Source organism: Ambystoma mexicanum, chromosome 11 (genome assembly GCF_040938575.1).
Source record: "Ambystoma mexicanum isolate Mex_15411 chromosome 11, UKY_AmexF1_1, whole genome shotgun sequence".
Lineage (NCBI taxonomy): Eukaryota > Metazoa > Chordata > Amphibia > Caudata > Ambystomatidae > Ambystoma > Ambystoma mexicanum.
The window spans coordinates 990,401,952-990,416,474 of NC_090934.1; the positions used below are offsets into that span (position 1 = coordinate 990,401,952).

Genomic DNA, 14,523 nt, shown 5'->3' on the forward strand with positions numbered 1-14,523 from the left:
GTCTCCTGGCTTCTTCACCCTGAGTGGAGTGCATGTTCTCCTGGCTTCTTCACCCTGAGTGGAGTGCATGTTCTCCTGGCTTCTTCACCCTGAGTGGAGTGCATGGTCTCCTGGCTTCTTGGAAACCCAACCTGGTAAATCCCATGCACTAGGATAGTCACGACCCCTTTTCCAAAGAGAACATTTGATGCCCGATACTGTGGTTGTGACACAGTAATTGTCAGTGGTACACATTTTCTGTTGGCATGATTTGTGATCCGTTATCTCTTACCAGTAGACCGTTGGATCCATGGATGGTGATGCAGCGTGAGAAGGCGTGGTGAATCGAGACGTCCTTCACGTAGGTTGGAGGGTAGTAGCCACCCTTTTCATCCACATCTCCAGCTGTATGGAAGTGGATGGGGTAGTGCCCCATGATCTGCTGGCCCATGTGCCACAGCTCCACTCCCTCAATGTGAGCAGCTTTGAAGCCACGTCCCACCTACCGAAGGAAGAAGAGAGGTGAGGCTCGGGCGGGCTGATATGCAACCACTCACTGCACGGGGACGCATTCCAACGTCTAAAGTAAACTCTCAACAGCATGCAGAAAATGGTGGCGGTCCAACATCCAGATCAAACTCACACGGTTCACTGCCAAGGCCGAAGCAAGACAGTCTAACTTCTACACACAGCGCTGATCACACAAGCAGACAGAAAGGAGGCGGTCTAGCATCTCATCCAAGCACCTGATGCTCAGGCAGAAGGGAGGCGGTCCTCCATGTCAGTCCAGGTTATGCTGCACTGTGGCAAGGTGGGCCCAGCCTCCTATACAGTAAGAGAAAATGGCCGCCTGCGACAGCTTTCCAAAGAAGCGGAGTACTTGCCTCCCATGCAACAGGCAGCTCCATGGCGGATTTTAATGGAAGACAAACTGTCATGCACTCGCTAAAAGGTTAGGGGCACCGATGAGACTGAACCCCCAAATTAAATTTGATGGAGAATTCAACAGCATGAGGTTTGTTTATACATAAATTCTTACACCGTCATGGGTTGGTATGCCTATGTGTTCTCAGGCTGTCTAAGCGCTAATGCCCGGAGTGGAGAGAGTGGGAACATGAACGGTTACAGGTCATTTGGTCGAAAATAAATGGTCGACAGGACAAATGGTCAATGCAATTTGGTCGAAAGACAAATGGTCGATTTTTTTTTTTTTTTGTATTTTCACTTTTTTTTTTTTTTGGGGGGGGGGTCCCCCACCCAACCCCCTTTTTTTGCTAAAAAACCCTTTTTTTTCCTAAACGAAAACCTGAAAAATATATACATAAATAAAATAAAAAATTCGACCATTTGTCTTTCGACCAAATTGCATCGACCATTTGTCTGTCGACCATTTGTCTGTTGACCAAATGACTGGACAGCAACATGGACATTATACATTTGGAAGAGGCAGAAGAGAAGTGGGTGAGTATAGAGCCTAGAAGCCCAGATTTCTCAAAGGAGGCAAGCCTGCATTGTTCTCAGGCCCTGACGTATAAGAGAGCCTGCAGCGCCTCTATCTAGTGCGCCCATGCAGGATACAGGCTTGTTTGCCCCATCCTTAAAGCCGTGCAACAGTGTGAGCTGTTCTGCAGAAAAGCATCCCAGAATTCAGAGAAGAAGTGGCTGCAGGCACAGTGCAGAGCCTGCTCGTCAGAGCTTCCCAAGGATGGTCTTGCTGATAACAGCCAGAAGATATGGTAGATGTCACCAAGTGGCAGGTAGGCCATTATAGCGGCTGAAAGGTGAGGACATGGCTGGGACTCATAGGGGACAGTATCAAGGGAGGAGTGAACTGACTGTTGGTATCTGAAAGCTTTACCCAAAGGATGGGTTCTAGAAGCTAAGTGTGGCCTGCAGTTCTCATTGGTGCTATAGCCTAAAGAGTCAGTGGAATGTGGTGGGTTCTGTAAGGAAGGCATAGCATCAACAGTAAGACAGACACGAGTGACCACAGTTCAATGGTGTTTATTGTACGTCATACAGGGTATGATAAGCACCTATCTAAACCTAAATGTACAGATGGGAGCAAGCTACGACCATCAAATAATAATAACACAGTCCTAGTGGTGTCTTGTCAAAATATAAGGACCTATACTAAAAGAAAACTATTGCCAATCCTTACCTCTAAATGCAAATAGTGTGGGAAATAATGTTATGAAAAAGAAAGAAGTGTTCAAAATTATATGTCAGGTTTTCAGGCAGTTGGTCTCCCTTCCCAATGTTTTTAGCACAGGATAAGGCGGTTCACTCGAGCATAGCACAGCCTCTGGCTTCGTTAGCACGAGGTTACAGTTCACTCATCAGCATCAGAGCCTCTGGAGGGTAATTCTCCTTGCTTCTCAAAGGTTTCTTCACTCAAAGGGCCTGATGCAACCAAATAGACAATATGTTATTTTCCCTTGTAGAGTTTCACAAATATTCACATCGGGTGATTATGATCCACCCGAATACCCCTCAACCGGGCTCAGCGCCTATTAGCATAAAGGTCTGCACAGGCTTCCCTCTGCCGGGCTTGTGCCTGTCTTTCACCTTTCACTTAATTGCACAATGTTCATAGGTTCTTACTTTTCAGGCGACTCGCGGTTCACCCTGGATCCCCCTCTGCCAGGCTCAGATCCCTTCTACACAATTAGTCTCCCTCAGCAGGGCTCGGACCAAGGTTAATTTTACATCAAGTATCAAAGACTTTCAAATGTGCACAGTGTTTGGCTTGACCCGTTGCAGGACCACTTTGATTTCAAAATTCTCTTTCTTTTAACGTTTGCACCGTTTCGGTTGGATACCTAACAGAGACTTTCGAATGAATACCCACGTGATGCTGGACCACTCTGTCTAAGGTATTGTATTTTAGCTTCAAAGTTCATTCACTCATCTGCTGTCTTAATAATCTTCTTCATACAATGTTGCCGCTTGCAACCTTGGTTTCCACACAGCCCGGTCTGGTATCAGTCTCCCCAACTCAGAGGCTGTGCTGACTTCACTCGAGCTGCTTTATTGTAGGAGCCAAGGACAGTACCATGGCGGCAAGCGATTCTCCTTGCTTTGACTATTGATGCAGGAGAGCCCCGGGTACCTCCGACACACAATACAGGATTCTTTAGCTTTAATTCCAGGTCTTACTTTTCCTACTTTTGAAGGCTCATGAAAGATGTGGTTTGTCAGTGAAAAGGTCAAGGGTATTTCCCTCCTTGCAATCCTCTTCCATCTTGCCATCTTCCACCTTGTATTAAACTGCCATCTTGGAACTGCTGCTTCCTTTTGTGCTTTGCCTTGCTCAAAGTGTGCTTTTGTGCTCCGCCTTTTATCTGTGTGGGGAAGTGTGATGGAAGTCAGGTGTGTGTAATGATCAGTAATTGCCTGACCCTCCCTAACTATTGTAGTGGGACATGTCAGGTATATGGCTCGGGTGTTAGTCTGCTTTCCCTCATAGTGAGTTGTCTGTGAGAAAGTGTTTGAAGTTGAAAAAGGGGGTTGGTAAAGTTTAGACCGTCTGTATACTACTGGGTAGGATGGGGTAAAGATGTTACAGGGAAGGGGATACTGCGTCTTGCCGTCCGGTGACTCACTTCCACTGCTCGAAGACCCCCATCCAGGTAATCCTCCAGCACTAGTCCACCCCCAGGAACTGAATCCAAAAGAGATGGCCGTGTCCTGGCCACCTGGATGACAGATCCCTGGGGACTAGCGGGTGAGACACCATCAGATTTCTCACTGATCGGTGTCATGCTACTCATGTTTAAACATTTTATTTTTACATTTGAAGTTTTGTACAGTGTGCATAAGGCCCCTATGCAGAAGTGTTGTGAGATCTGGAAAAGGTCCGGGGCTACGCTAATGTCAGGACCTGGAGCTAGCTAACCTTTTTGTTGTAGCTCCTGAGCTTCTATCCGGGGCTACAACCAAAAGACCCAGCCCCTCCACCCAGCAGCACCTCTGCCCCGTTGGAAAGGGGGAACTGCCCATGTGGTACAATAGTCTTCAGCCCAGAAAATAGCAAGTGGGCACTGCATTAACAGATCAGGTTTGCTGATGTGTAGACCCACTTTACGGCACATCGGAGCACTAAATAAGTAGAATTGTGGAGAATATAGAAGGAGAATAATTATACTGTAGTTTTTAGCAATGAATGAGGATAAAATCGGAGTAGAGGATAAGGATGGAGGATAAAGGTAAGATGAAGGCAAAGGGACTCAACATTGCAGCATTGGCCAGGCGACAGTTCCAGGAAGTGGAGCTGGTCAGAGAATCACTGGGACTAATGTGTGGTCAGAGAAGTCTGGCTAAGGAACTCCTTAGTCCACTAAGAGTTGTTGAAAGCTCCAGCTTGATGAGGACCAAGGATTGGGAGGAGTTGAGACGGAGCTGCAGGAAAGTAGTTATAGGCTGTAAAAAGCACTGCAAGAATGTGAAATTGTGGATAGGCAGAGAGGGAGTGGTTCTCTGACAAATCAGCCTCTTTAAACAGGAGTGGTTCTATGGTGTTAGTACTATTAAGAATGTCAAGGTGCAATTCATGCTTACATGTGTGGAGTCAGGTCAGGGGATGGAGAGAGAAAGGGCAGGTGGTGTTAGGATGTGGGCATTCCAATCTGGGCCTTTGCATATTGGCGGCTGTGGCTGTGTACCGTGGCATATTCCTTTCATTGTGTGTTTAGGAAATATATGCTCATCAGAAGATGCCCTTACCTCATTCATGTGACTGACACCCATATCTAATCCAACCACCTTGAAATGTACAGTAACTCCCCCTAAAGATTAGGTCGATTCATGTTAATCCACACTGAACCGTGTTGGACATTAACATACGTTGTGTTAGACCCAAGATTTATATTAAATTTACCAAGAGAAAGGATGGGTTAAAGTACCCTAAAAAAGGGCCAAATTCAAGACATGGGCCCTCATTCCAACCCAGGCGTTAAAGGTTTAATGACGCCGTCGGCGCCGTTAACCTTTAACGCCTGATTTCCACCTTAATGCCTGCTTTTAGCAGGCGTTAAGTACCAAGGCGCTAAGCGTCCTTGGCGCTAATTACGGCACCGTAATTTACGGTGCCGTAATTAGCGCCTTCCCCACTCCCATTATGCCCTATGGGGCAAAAATGGGAATGGGGAAGGGTAAATGGGGATTGGGGATTTACCGCCCCACTCACCTTGGAATGGGGCGGTAAATCTGCCATCCACCATGGTGGTAAAGTAGGGAACTTACCGCCTGGGTTGGAAATCTTTAGTCAATGAGTTTCACTCAGCTTTTGCCCTCTTGCATGTAGAAGAACGCCTCATCTCCCTTGGTAACACCATACAAATATATACACTTTGACGAGAACCCCTCCCCTGAATAACTGGTTGACAGCGTTGCTAAGCTATACATCTTCCAGTTGATCACTCACAAGGCAATTCTGCAGCTATACCGTAGGAAGTAAATCTTGCAGTTGGCAGTTAAAACGTCTTCTAGATCATTCTAACTCGGTATATCCCAACTTCCCCTCATGCCATAGCATGTTTTCAAAGATGGCACTACCCCGTTTTGAAATCCAACCACGCTTTTCTCCTGCTTCAAGCCCACATCATATTTAGGCACTCTGCTTGGACAAGTCGACCTGTGACAGGGTCAGTGCAATGACACTGTCAAAAAGGGGGAGGAGTGTGTGAACCGTCTCAACCTGGTGGAGGAAGCTCACGAAAACGAAGTTCAAAACAAGCCCTGCCTCAGGTAAGTGAAGTGGGAGTTTGGGGGTCAATGGTCGCCTTGTGCCAATTAGGACAACCGTGATGCCACTCATTTAATCTCAATGTCTCCCAATACAGTTGCTCGCTACAGTTCTCTTTTTGACTTTCCAGAACAACAATCTCCCACAGTGCAACAGCAAGCAGCCAGGAAAACCCAGACCGGAAGCAAACAACCTGAAGTCTCTAAATGAGGCAATTGAAGGTGACTGTGAACTGGCAACACCACCAACAGCATCCAACACACCAGAGAAGTAAAGAACTCCCCCCACAACCCCAAACAGAAAAAAGGAAATGTCAGCCCACAGCATAACAGAAGAACAGCAGACTGTTTGCAAAACCGTGGTGGAAAAGGGTGGGGGCTTAGAGGGATTTTGAAAGCTTCCAAGATGGGTATCCCTCCTAGTGGGAGAAAGGAAGCACTGAATAGAGCAAGACATCAGGAGAGTGCTGCAACCAGTGGGGGGAGGGGGGTGGTGAGAAAGGCAGTGCACACAGATCCCTGCAGTATAAGAACAGGCAGCAGAAAGGCAGAGTGTGGGCTGTACGGGTGAGGTCGCAGGTGGTGCAATCCATTTGTGGTTTGGACGCTTTTTTGAAGCTGGATTAGGTGCATCTATAGAGAAAGGTCCACTGGGCCTTTCACAGCTGTGGAAATCCATACACAGAGGAGACTTTTTTTGCCCAAGATGAGCTATGGATCGGTATTTTCTGTAACGAGAATCTTTGCAACATAACATTTGCTGAGAAGGGAGACGTCTGAGAAGTGTACATGAAGATTCATATGTAGTTATGCGCACGTTGGGCGCCAGATATGATCAGATGGTTTTAACAGTTGGCCACATTAAAAAAGAAAACATATGGGTGAAATAATGATTTTGTCCGGTATTATCTATGAAAGTGCCCCTGAGGAATGTCCTAACTGCGCAAGAACAGAAACATGTAAGGCAATAGTGACTACGGCCAATAATATAACTGTAGCACGGAATAGGACAGCTAGTCCTGCTATTAATAGTAGATTGTGTAGTCATCCATAAGTATGTTCATGTTGGTATTTGTTTTTAATGTGTTTACCGTGTTGCTACACTGAGGTCACTGCAGTGATGGATTTTGACAAGTGAATGTTTTAAAATGAGTACTGTTATTTTTGAACATATTGTGGCATGATGGTAGATTAATGATTGCATTTCTTGTGGAAGTGCAGAGTTTCACAGAATTGCCATGTTTTGTAGAAACGTTTTTACACACATTTTGATTGTGATGAATAAAACGTTCTTGTAGTTTTGTATCCATGTGCGAGCATGTGCTGTATTTGGTATAAGGAGAGTGGCACGATTCACTGCCCTTTTATAAGGAGGAGATTCCATGTTTTATTGATAATGGCAGATGGAATACCCCCTCCTTTATCCGGGTCCCTCTTCTAGGTAATAGAACGTGCTTGGGGTGAACCAGGAGACCAGGCAGAGGAAGGGTGGCAGAGCGAAGTGTTGGAGAGTTGGTGGCGGAGCTTTGAAAAGATGAGGTATTTCAGAGAGGGTGGCGGCAGCGGTGTGTAGTGTAGTGTAGTGCAGGAAGTGGGAAGTATAGAAGGTGAAAGAGAAAGGTGGGAGATAGCAGTAGAAGGACTGAGTGTTAGGAGAGAGTGGGGATGGTAGAGAGGGGTACAGAAGTGGGTGTGAGGAGCAGGGCGTAGTAGAGAATGGGGAGGGTGTGAGAGTAGTGAGAGTGGGTGTAGTGGAAGGGTAAGCAGGGCACCACGCCCCTTAGTTTACTGGAGAGCTGTAGTAGTGTGGAGAGATTGGTAGTAATAGGAGGGGCAGAGCAGTGGCATCTAAAGGTGGAGGCGAGGACTGGTAGAGATTTGTGGAGAGAGGGTAGTAGAAGTGGAGGCAGTAGTAGTAGAGAGAATAGAAGTAGTAGAGGGAGCCATAATAGAGAGAGGTGGGTACTAGTAAGAGCATTAGTAGTAGGAGTGCAGGTGGTAGTTGGAGTAGTGGTAGGGCAGGAGGAGTATTAGTAGTGTAGAGAAGGTAGAGAGAAGAGGGGAGAGTTTTAGGGAGAAAGGTAGTAACATCAAAGAGAGAAATGGGGCGGATAGGTGTGTAGAGTTGGTAGGGCGGAGGTGAGTAGGGGAAGGAGTTAGAGTCATGAAGAGTAGGGGGTGATAAGATCAGAAGGCACACATATACCACCATCAAGGGATAATATCATTGTTGGTGTAGAGTCAGGTAGGAAGTCCCGGAGGGAGATAGACAGCTAGCATCTTAAGGACCCCCGCTTAGACCAAGGTAGCAAACACACAGTAGGAGCTACCGTGCTCAGCAACTAACTGAGGGCTACAGAGCCCGGGTCTGCAGTGGGAACCCCAGGGGAGGTGAGAGAGGGAGGGCCATAGGCCCACTTCCCAGGCCACTTTTCATTTGCTTTGCCTCAATTGCATGTCTGTCCTGCAACCTCACAGATTTCCCAAAGAACCCCCACCATATTTTCACAGTGTGATTTAATGAAACCCCTCGAAATAAGAGGAACCCTCTGTGAGTCATTCAGATTCAGGCATCTGTACAGACCGAGCGGCAAAGTGCTTGGCAGAGAGGTTCAGTGTGTAAAACATGGGCTGTGATTGTACTGCCAGGATCTGGCACACAACACCACGGTGAGCCTGGCACCCTCGGGCGCCCCCATGCTCATCTTGTCCCATGCTATTCAGTAACCTGCCGCTCACCATCCGACTTTGCGTAACTACCTGCATTTTAGAAAACTGTTACAACACTTCTGCTTAAGGGCTATGCCACATATATTACCTGTGCTGAGTCGTTTGCTGAAACGGACTAGAGGCGGTACTGTTTGCAAAGCCACATGAAATGCACAATGTGTGTTTTTGTCTGTAACACACTGTGTTGTTGCTTAAACAATATTTCTCCAGGAGTGAGTGAGTGCACATTTGTGTAGGAACATATGTGTCTCTGTTTTGTGCTTGTGTTGGTAAATGTATTCGTTTAGGTATGTGTGCAAATAGGTATGCGCGCTTGTGTATGCTTACTTTGCTAAAATAATTAATGAGGGAATTCATGAACGTGTTCATGTTGGCATGTGCAACGTGCACTCCATGGATGTCGTATGTTTCATGGAATGATCTACTTGAGTGCGGCAGCAGATTAGGGCGATTGGTAGCATGTATTGTGTATCACAGAGTGCACTTTGTGCGAGAAGGTACGTGTGTGTTGGTATGTACTTGTGTCTTGGAAGACGTAGGGATATGTCCTTGTGTTCGGGAATATTCCCATGTAAATGGGCATATGCGATCATGTGTTCGAGTATGTGTGCATCAGGCAGTGTGACTATGCGGACTAAACATGTCGAAGAACATGGGTTATACCTTGACGTGTCCTCCAAAGGTGTCAAAGTCAAAGAACTTGCAGACGTTGCTTCCATAGCAGGTGCTCTCTATCTCCCCCTGGAGGATGACGTTCCGGCTCAGCAGGCCGACCTCAGCCCGCATGTCCACTCCGTCCACCTCTTGCCCCATGTGGAGGTACTGGGCTGCTCCTGTGGAAGAACACAAGTTCCGGTGATGGCCATGAGACCTGTGACAAGTTCCATGTAGTTCTTAAGGCACCAGGCCAGCGGGTGTTTCGTTATTTAAACATAATTATTTTATGAGAAACAAGAAATATGCTTTCATGTAAAAAAAAAAATGGAGTAGCTTATAGAGAAAAGAATACCTTCCCGAATGTCCTCTCTGTTCTTTTCCATTGCTATCCACAATCTACAATGCAACTCTACAGCGCTCCTGGTGATATGGTGCCACCATCTACAATGCAGGTGCTCCCAGGCCAACTCTACAGTACCCTTGGTGATATGGTGCCACAATCTTCAATGCAGGTGCTCCCAGGCCAACCCTACAGTGCCCCTGGAATGGTGCCACAATCTACAATGCAGGTGCTCCCAGGCCAACCCTACAGTGCCCCTGGAATGGTGCCACAATCTACAATGCAGGTGTCCCCAAGCCACCTTTAGAGCGCCCCCGGTGATATGGTGCCACAATTTACAATGCAGGTTCTCCCAGGCCATCTCTACAGCGCTCCTGCTGGTAAGGTGCCACAATCTACAATGCTGGTGCTCCCAGGCCAACTCTACAGCGCCCCTGGTGACATGGCGCCACAATCTACAATGCAGGTGCTCCCAGGCCATCTCTAGAACGCCCCTGGTGATATGGTGCCACAATCTACAATGCAGGTGCTCCCAGGCCAACTCTACAGCGCTCCTGGTGATATGGTGCCACAATCTACAATGCAGGTGCTCCCAGGCCAACTCTACAGCGCTCCTGGTGATATGGTGCCACAATCTACAATGCAGATGCTCCCAGGCCATCTCTACAGCGCCCCTGGTGACATGGCGCCACAATCTACAATGCAGGTGCTCCCAGGCCATCTCTAGAACGCCCCTGGTGACATGACGCCACAATCTACAATGCAGGTGCTCCCAGGCAACCTCTACAGCGCCCGGTGATATGGTGCCACAATCTACAATGCAGGTTCTCCCAGGCCATCTCTACAGCGCTACCTGCTGGTAAGGTGCCACAATCTAAAATGCAGGTGCTCCCAGGCCAACTCTACAGCGCTCCTGCTGGTAAGGTGCCACAATCTACAATGCAGGTGCTCCCAGGTCAACTCTACAGCGCTCCTGCTGGTAAGGTGCCACAATCTACAATGCAGGTGCTCTCAGGCCAACTCTACAGCGCTCCTGGTGATATGGTGCCACAATCTAAAATGCAGGTGCTCCCAGGCCAACTCTACAGCGCTCCTGGTGATATGGTGCCACAATCTACAATGCAGGTGCTCCCAGGCCAACTCTACAGTGCCCCTGGTGATACAGTGCCACAATCTACAATGAAGGGGCTCCCAGGCCAACTCTAAAGTGCCCCTAGTGGTATGGTGCCACAATCTACAATGCAGGTGCTCCCATGCCATCTCTACAGCGCTCCTGCTGGTAAGGTGCCACAATCTACAATGCAGGTGCTGCCAGTCCATCTCTGTAGTGTTCCTAATGACATGGTGCCACAATCGATAGTACAGCTGCTCACAGGTCATCTCTGCAGTTCTCCTGCTGGCAAGGCGTCTAGATCTACAATACAGGTGTCCCCAGGCCATCTCTACAGTGACCCTGGTGATATTGTGCAACAATCTACAGTGCAGGTGCTCCCAGGCCACGTCTGCAGTGCTCCTGCTGCCAAGGTGCCACAATAAACAATGCAAGGTGCCACAATCTATAGTGCAGGTGCTCCCAGGCCATGTCTAGAGAGCCTCTGGTGATATGGTGTCACAATCTAAAATGCAGGTGCTCCCAGGTCATCTCTGCAGCGCTCCTGCTGGCAAGGTGCCACAATCTAAAATGCAGGTGCTCCCAGGCCATCTCTACAGCACTCCTGCCGGCAAGGTGCCACAACTTACAATGCAGGTTCTCCCAGACAGTCTCTACAGCGCTCCTGCTGGCAAGGTGCCACAATCTACAATGCCGGTGCTCTCAGGCCATCTCTACAGCGCTCCCCCTGGTAAGGTGCCACAATCTACAATGCAGGTGTCCCCAAGCCACCTTTACAGCGCCCCTGGTGATATGGTGCCACAATATACAATGCAGGTGCTCCCAGGCCATTTCTAAAGCGCTCCCCCTGGTAAGGTGACACAATCTACAATGCAGGTGTCCCCAAGCCACCTTTACAGCGCCCCTGGTGATATGGTGCCACAATATACAATGCAGGTGCTCCCAGGCCATTTCTAAAGCGCTCCCCCTGGTAAGGTGACACAATCTACAATGCAGGTGTCCCCAAGCCACCTTTACAGCGCCCCTGGTGATATGGTGCCACAATCTACAATACAGGTGCTCCCAGGCCATCTCTACAGCATCCCTGCTGGCAAGGTGCCACAATCTACAATGCAGGTGCTCCCAGGCCACCTCTACAGTGTCTCCCAGGACCCCCATTTGTTTTTAGATGTACAAGATGATACAGGTCAATTGTAATCTTAAATCCTTCCAGTTCCTGGCCTTCGGTGGTTCCCTGTTTAAAAGAGGATGTGTATTCATACGTCCTATGGGGTGAAAGGTGAGAGAAGACACTGCTGTTTTTATCTTCATTATTCCCACAAGGTGTCTTCTCAGGAGATCATCATTCCCCTTCCAAAGTTGCAGGATGATGCCGGAATGAACACTTTTTATAATATATAAATATATATATATATATATATATATATATATATATATATATATATATATATATATATATATATATATATATATATATATATATAGCCACCCCTTATATCTTTACTTCTTCTGCATTCACTTCGCCATACATTCACTTTGTCACATTCACCTCTTTGTACCTCGTGATGTTCACTTCTCCTAGCATTCATTTTGTTATTGCAGGGGGGTGCCCCCTGTCAGACCCCCCTTCTTTTCTCACCCATATTATTCCCCCTAATCCATCCTTCATCCCAAACCTAACCTTACAGCTAATCTTACCATAGCCACTGCCACGTTGGACAATGTGAAGATGAAGACCCAGTAAAGGTCTGATGAAGGGAATGTAGAAGAGGTTTTTAGGTGAAGTAAAGGAGGGGATACCCCCCTTGCCACAGACAAAGAAAAAAGGTCACAGGCGTGCTCTTTGAAACATATTCTCGCTTTAGATGAAACATGCAGGATCGAAATCATCACTCATTCCCAATAAGCTTAGTGATGTGAATCTGTATAACCAACACATTTCTCTTTATTTTAATGTACATGTCGAAGGCTTCCTCTTTGATAACTTGGGGACACTTCCAAAACCTGGGAAAGATTTGTGCTACTGAGTGGTGAGTGGACTATTACCTGAAAATGCCTTGCAACTGGAGATTCTGTCTAGGCTCGCTCCTAGAAATATTTGTGTACAGGCGCGTTATACATGCCCCGTCATATCATTCTGGTGCTCAGATGTGCGCTTCTCCAACCTTTCTTTTAACAGTGCTGCTGTTTCATCTACATACATAAATCTGCAAGGAAATTGAAATGCTGCAAATCATCACATATTAATATTGTTACCGGTGATCCGATGTACAGGTTCAGAGTCAATCTTTCTCCAGTTCTCGGGCGTGCAGTATATATGCACCATTATTGCAATTAGTGCAGGTCAAAGAAGCAAACGTTCACATTGTCTGAAAAGGGTCTGTAATTCCTGTTGTTTTAAGCAATAGCTCTAATTGTAATTGTTTATTTATAACACGCTTAATACACAGAGGTTTCTAAGTGCAGACTGGGATGGAACCTTGGTTGCTCCGTGTCAATTTGCTCCCAAGGGGAGCACGTTGCCCCTGTTGCCCCTGAGCTATCCCCCCGAGACAAATCCAGATTCCCCATAATCTCTCCTACGTCTGAATGCAAACAGGACTGAAGTTCGTACTACGACTGCAAATCTCTTTCTAATGAAAGAGTGGCAAAACGTCAAGACCTAATTTTTGATTGGTTTGTAAGATACAAATGTCTTGGCACATGCCACTCCACCCGCTATAGATTGTTTCTTTGCTGCTGATATAAGTAATGTGTCAGGTGGGATATTGTGGGCTTTGTTCGGTTGTATACTAATTGACCTTTTCACAATTGACCCTGGCAGAATTGACATCGGGAGAATTGACCTACTTTAGAAGGTTAATTAGAATACATATGCAGGGGGAAAACCCGCGCAAACTCCCACCCAATCCAAAAACCCCGCAACCCACCCCAATCCCCTCATATTATTAAAACCAACCCAATACATATATAAAATAACTAAAATAATATAAAGGTCAATTGTGCAGAAGGTCAATTAGGACCACTATAATTAGGTCAATTGTGCAAAAGGTCAATCGTAAAAGGTCAATTTGGTTAATACCCTTTTTTCAATATGTTTGGAAGGATATTCTTTGGTGATTGTCTACCCTAAAACCTTTGCTTCCCTTCAACCATGGATATGGACTCGGGCACTCCCAATGTGCCCTGCAAATCATCTACTGGGCTGGACATCAACGCGTAGGGCCCAGGGCCAGGGGTACCATGATTGTGCCCCGGGTCCCTCTGAATGGCACTGGAAGTGGGAGTGCAAGAGATTGAGTTCCACCGGGTTCTGTGTTTAGCGCAGAGCACCTAGCGGAGGAAGCCATCTCCCGCCTGTCTAATCACAGTGCCTATATCCTCCGTTCATGGGATAGGAATATCTACCACTAGAAAGCACGTCACCGCGAGGAAGTTCTGCACTTTACGTAGTCTTCCTACTTTCCTTTAGGTTCACTTTTATGTTCTGCTGTTCGGATTCTCTTCTCCTTACCCCAGCTACCCACATTTCCCCATTTCTGCCCCCTTCAGCGGCTACAAGTTCATCTGCGTTATGAATTTCATTGTCTTTATTTAGTTTTTAAAGGAATGCACGGTCTTGCCCCTTCTTATCTCCGTGCTTTGATGCCTCTAGTTCACCCTTCTCATGATCTTCGTTCTGCCTCTCAATTTTTACTTGTGGTACCTCATCCTCTTGCGCTGCCTCCCGTTTCCGTTCATTTGAACTTCTTGTGCCCAAATTGTGGAATTCTTTACCCCATAATATTTGTTCATGCTCTGCTCTTACACAATTTAAAAAACGTCTGAAACGCTACCGGCAGACTTATTTTGCTGAATAATGCCCTTGGATCCTAATCTTTGACCAGGGTCGGAATGGGCCATACAATTGGCTCGGGCATCGATAAAAAAGTGGCCCACTGTTGAAAATGGCTAGTCATTC

At 47.0% G+C, this 14,523-nt stretch overlaps 1 protein-coding gene across 1 annotated transcript in view; it reads right to left on the bottom strand.

Moving 5' to 3' along the window:
- Positions 1 to 14,523, bottom strand: part of CEMIP (cell migration inducing hyaluronidase 1) — an 867,705-nt gene that overhangs the window by 199,370 nt on the left and 653,812 nt on the right. Inside the window, exons 12-13 of the mRNA XM_069624168.1 lie at positions 9,118 to 9,287; positions 272 to 481 (exon numbers count right to left, since the gene is read on the bottom strand). Of these exons, the coding sequence (XP_069480269.1) occupies positions 272 to 481; positions 9,118 to 9,287 (380 nt within the window). The remainder of the gene's footprint in view (positions 1 to 271; positions 482 to 9,117; positions 9,288 to 14,523) is intronic.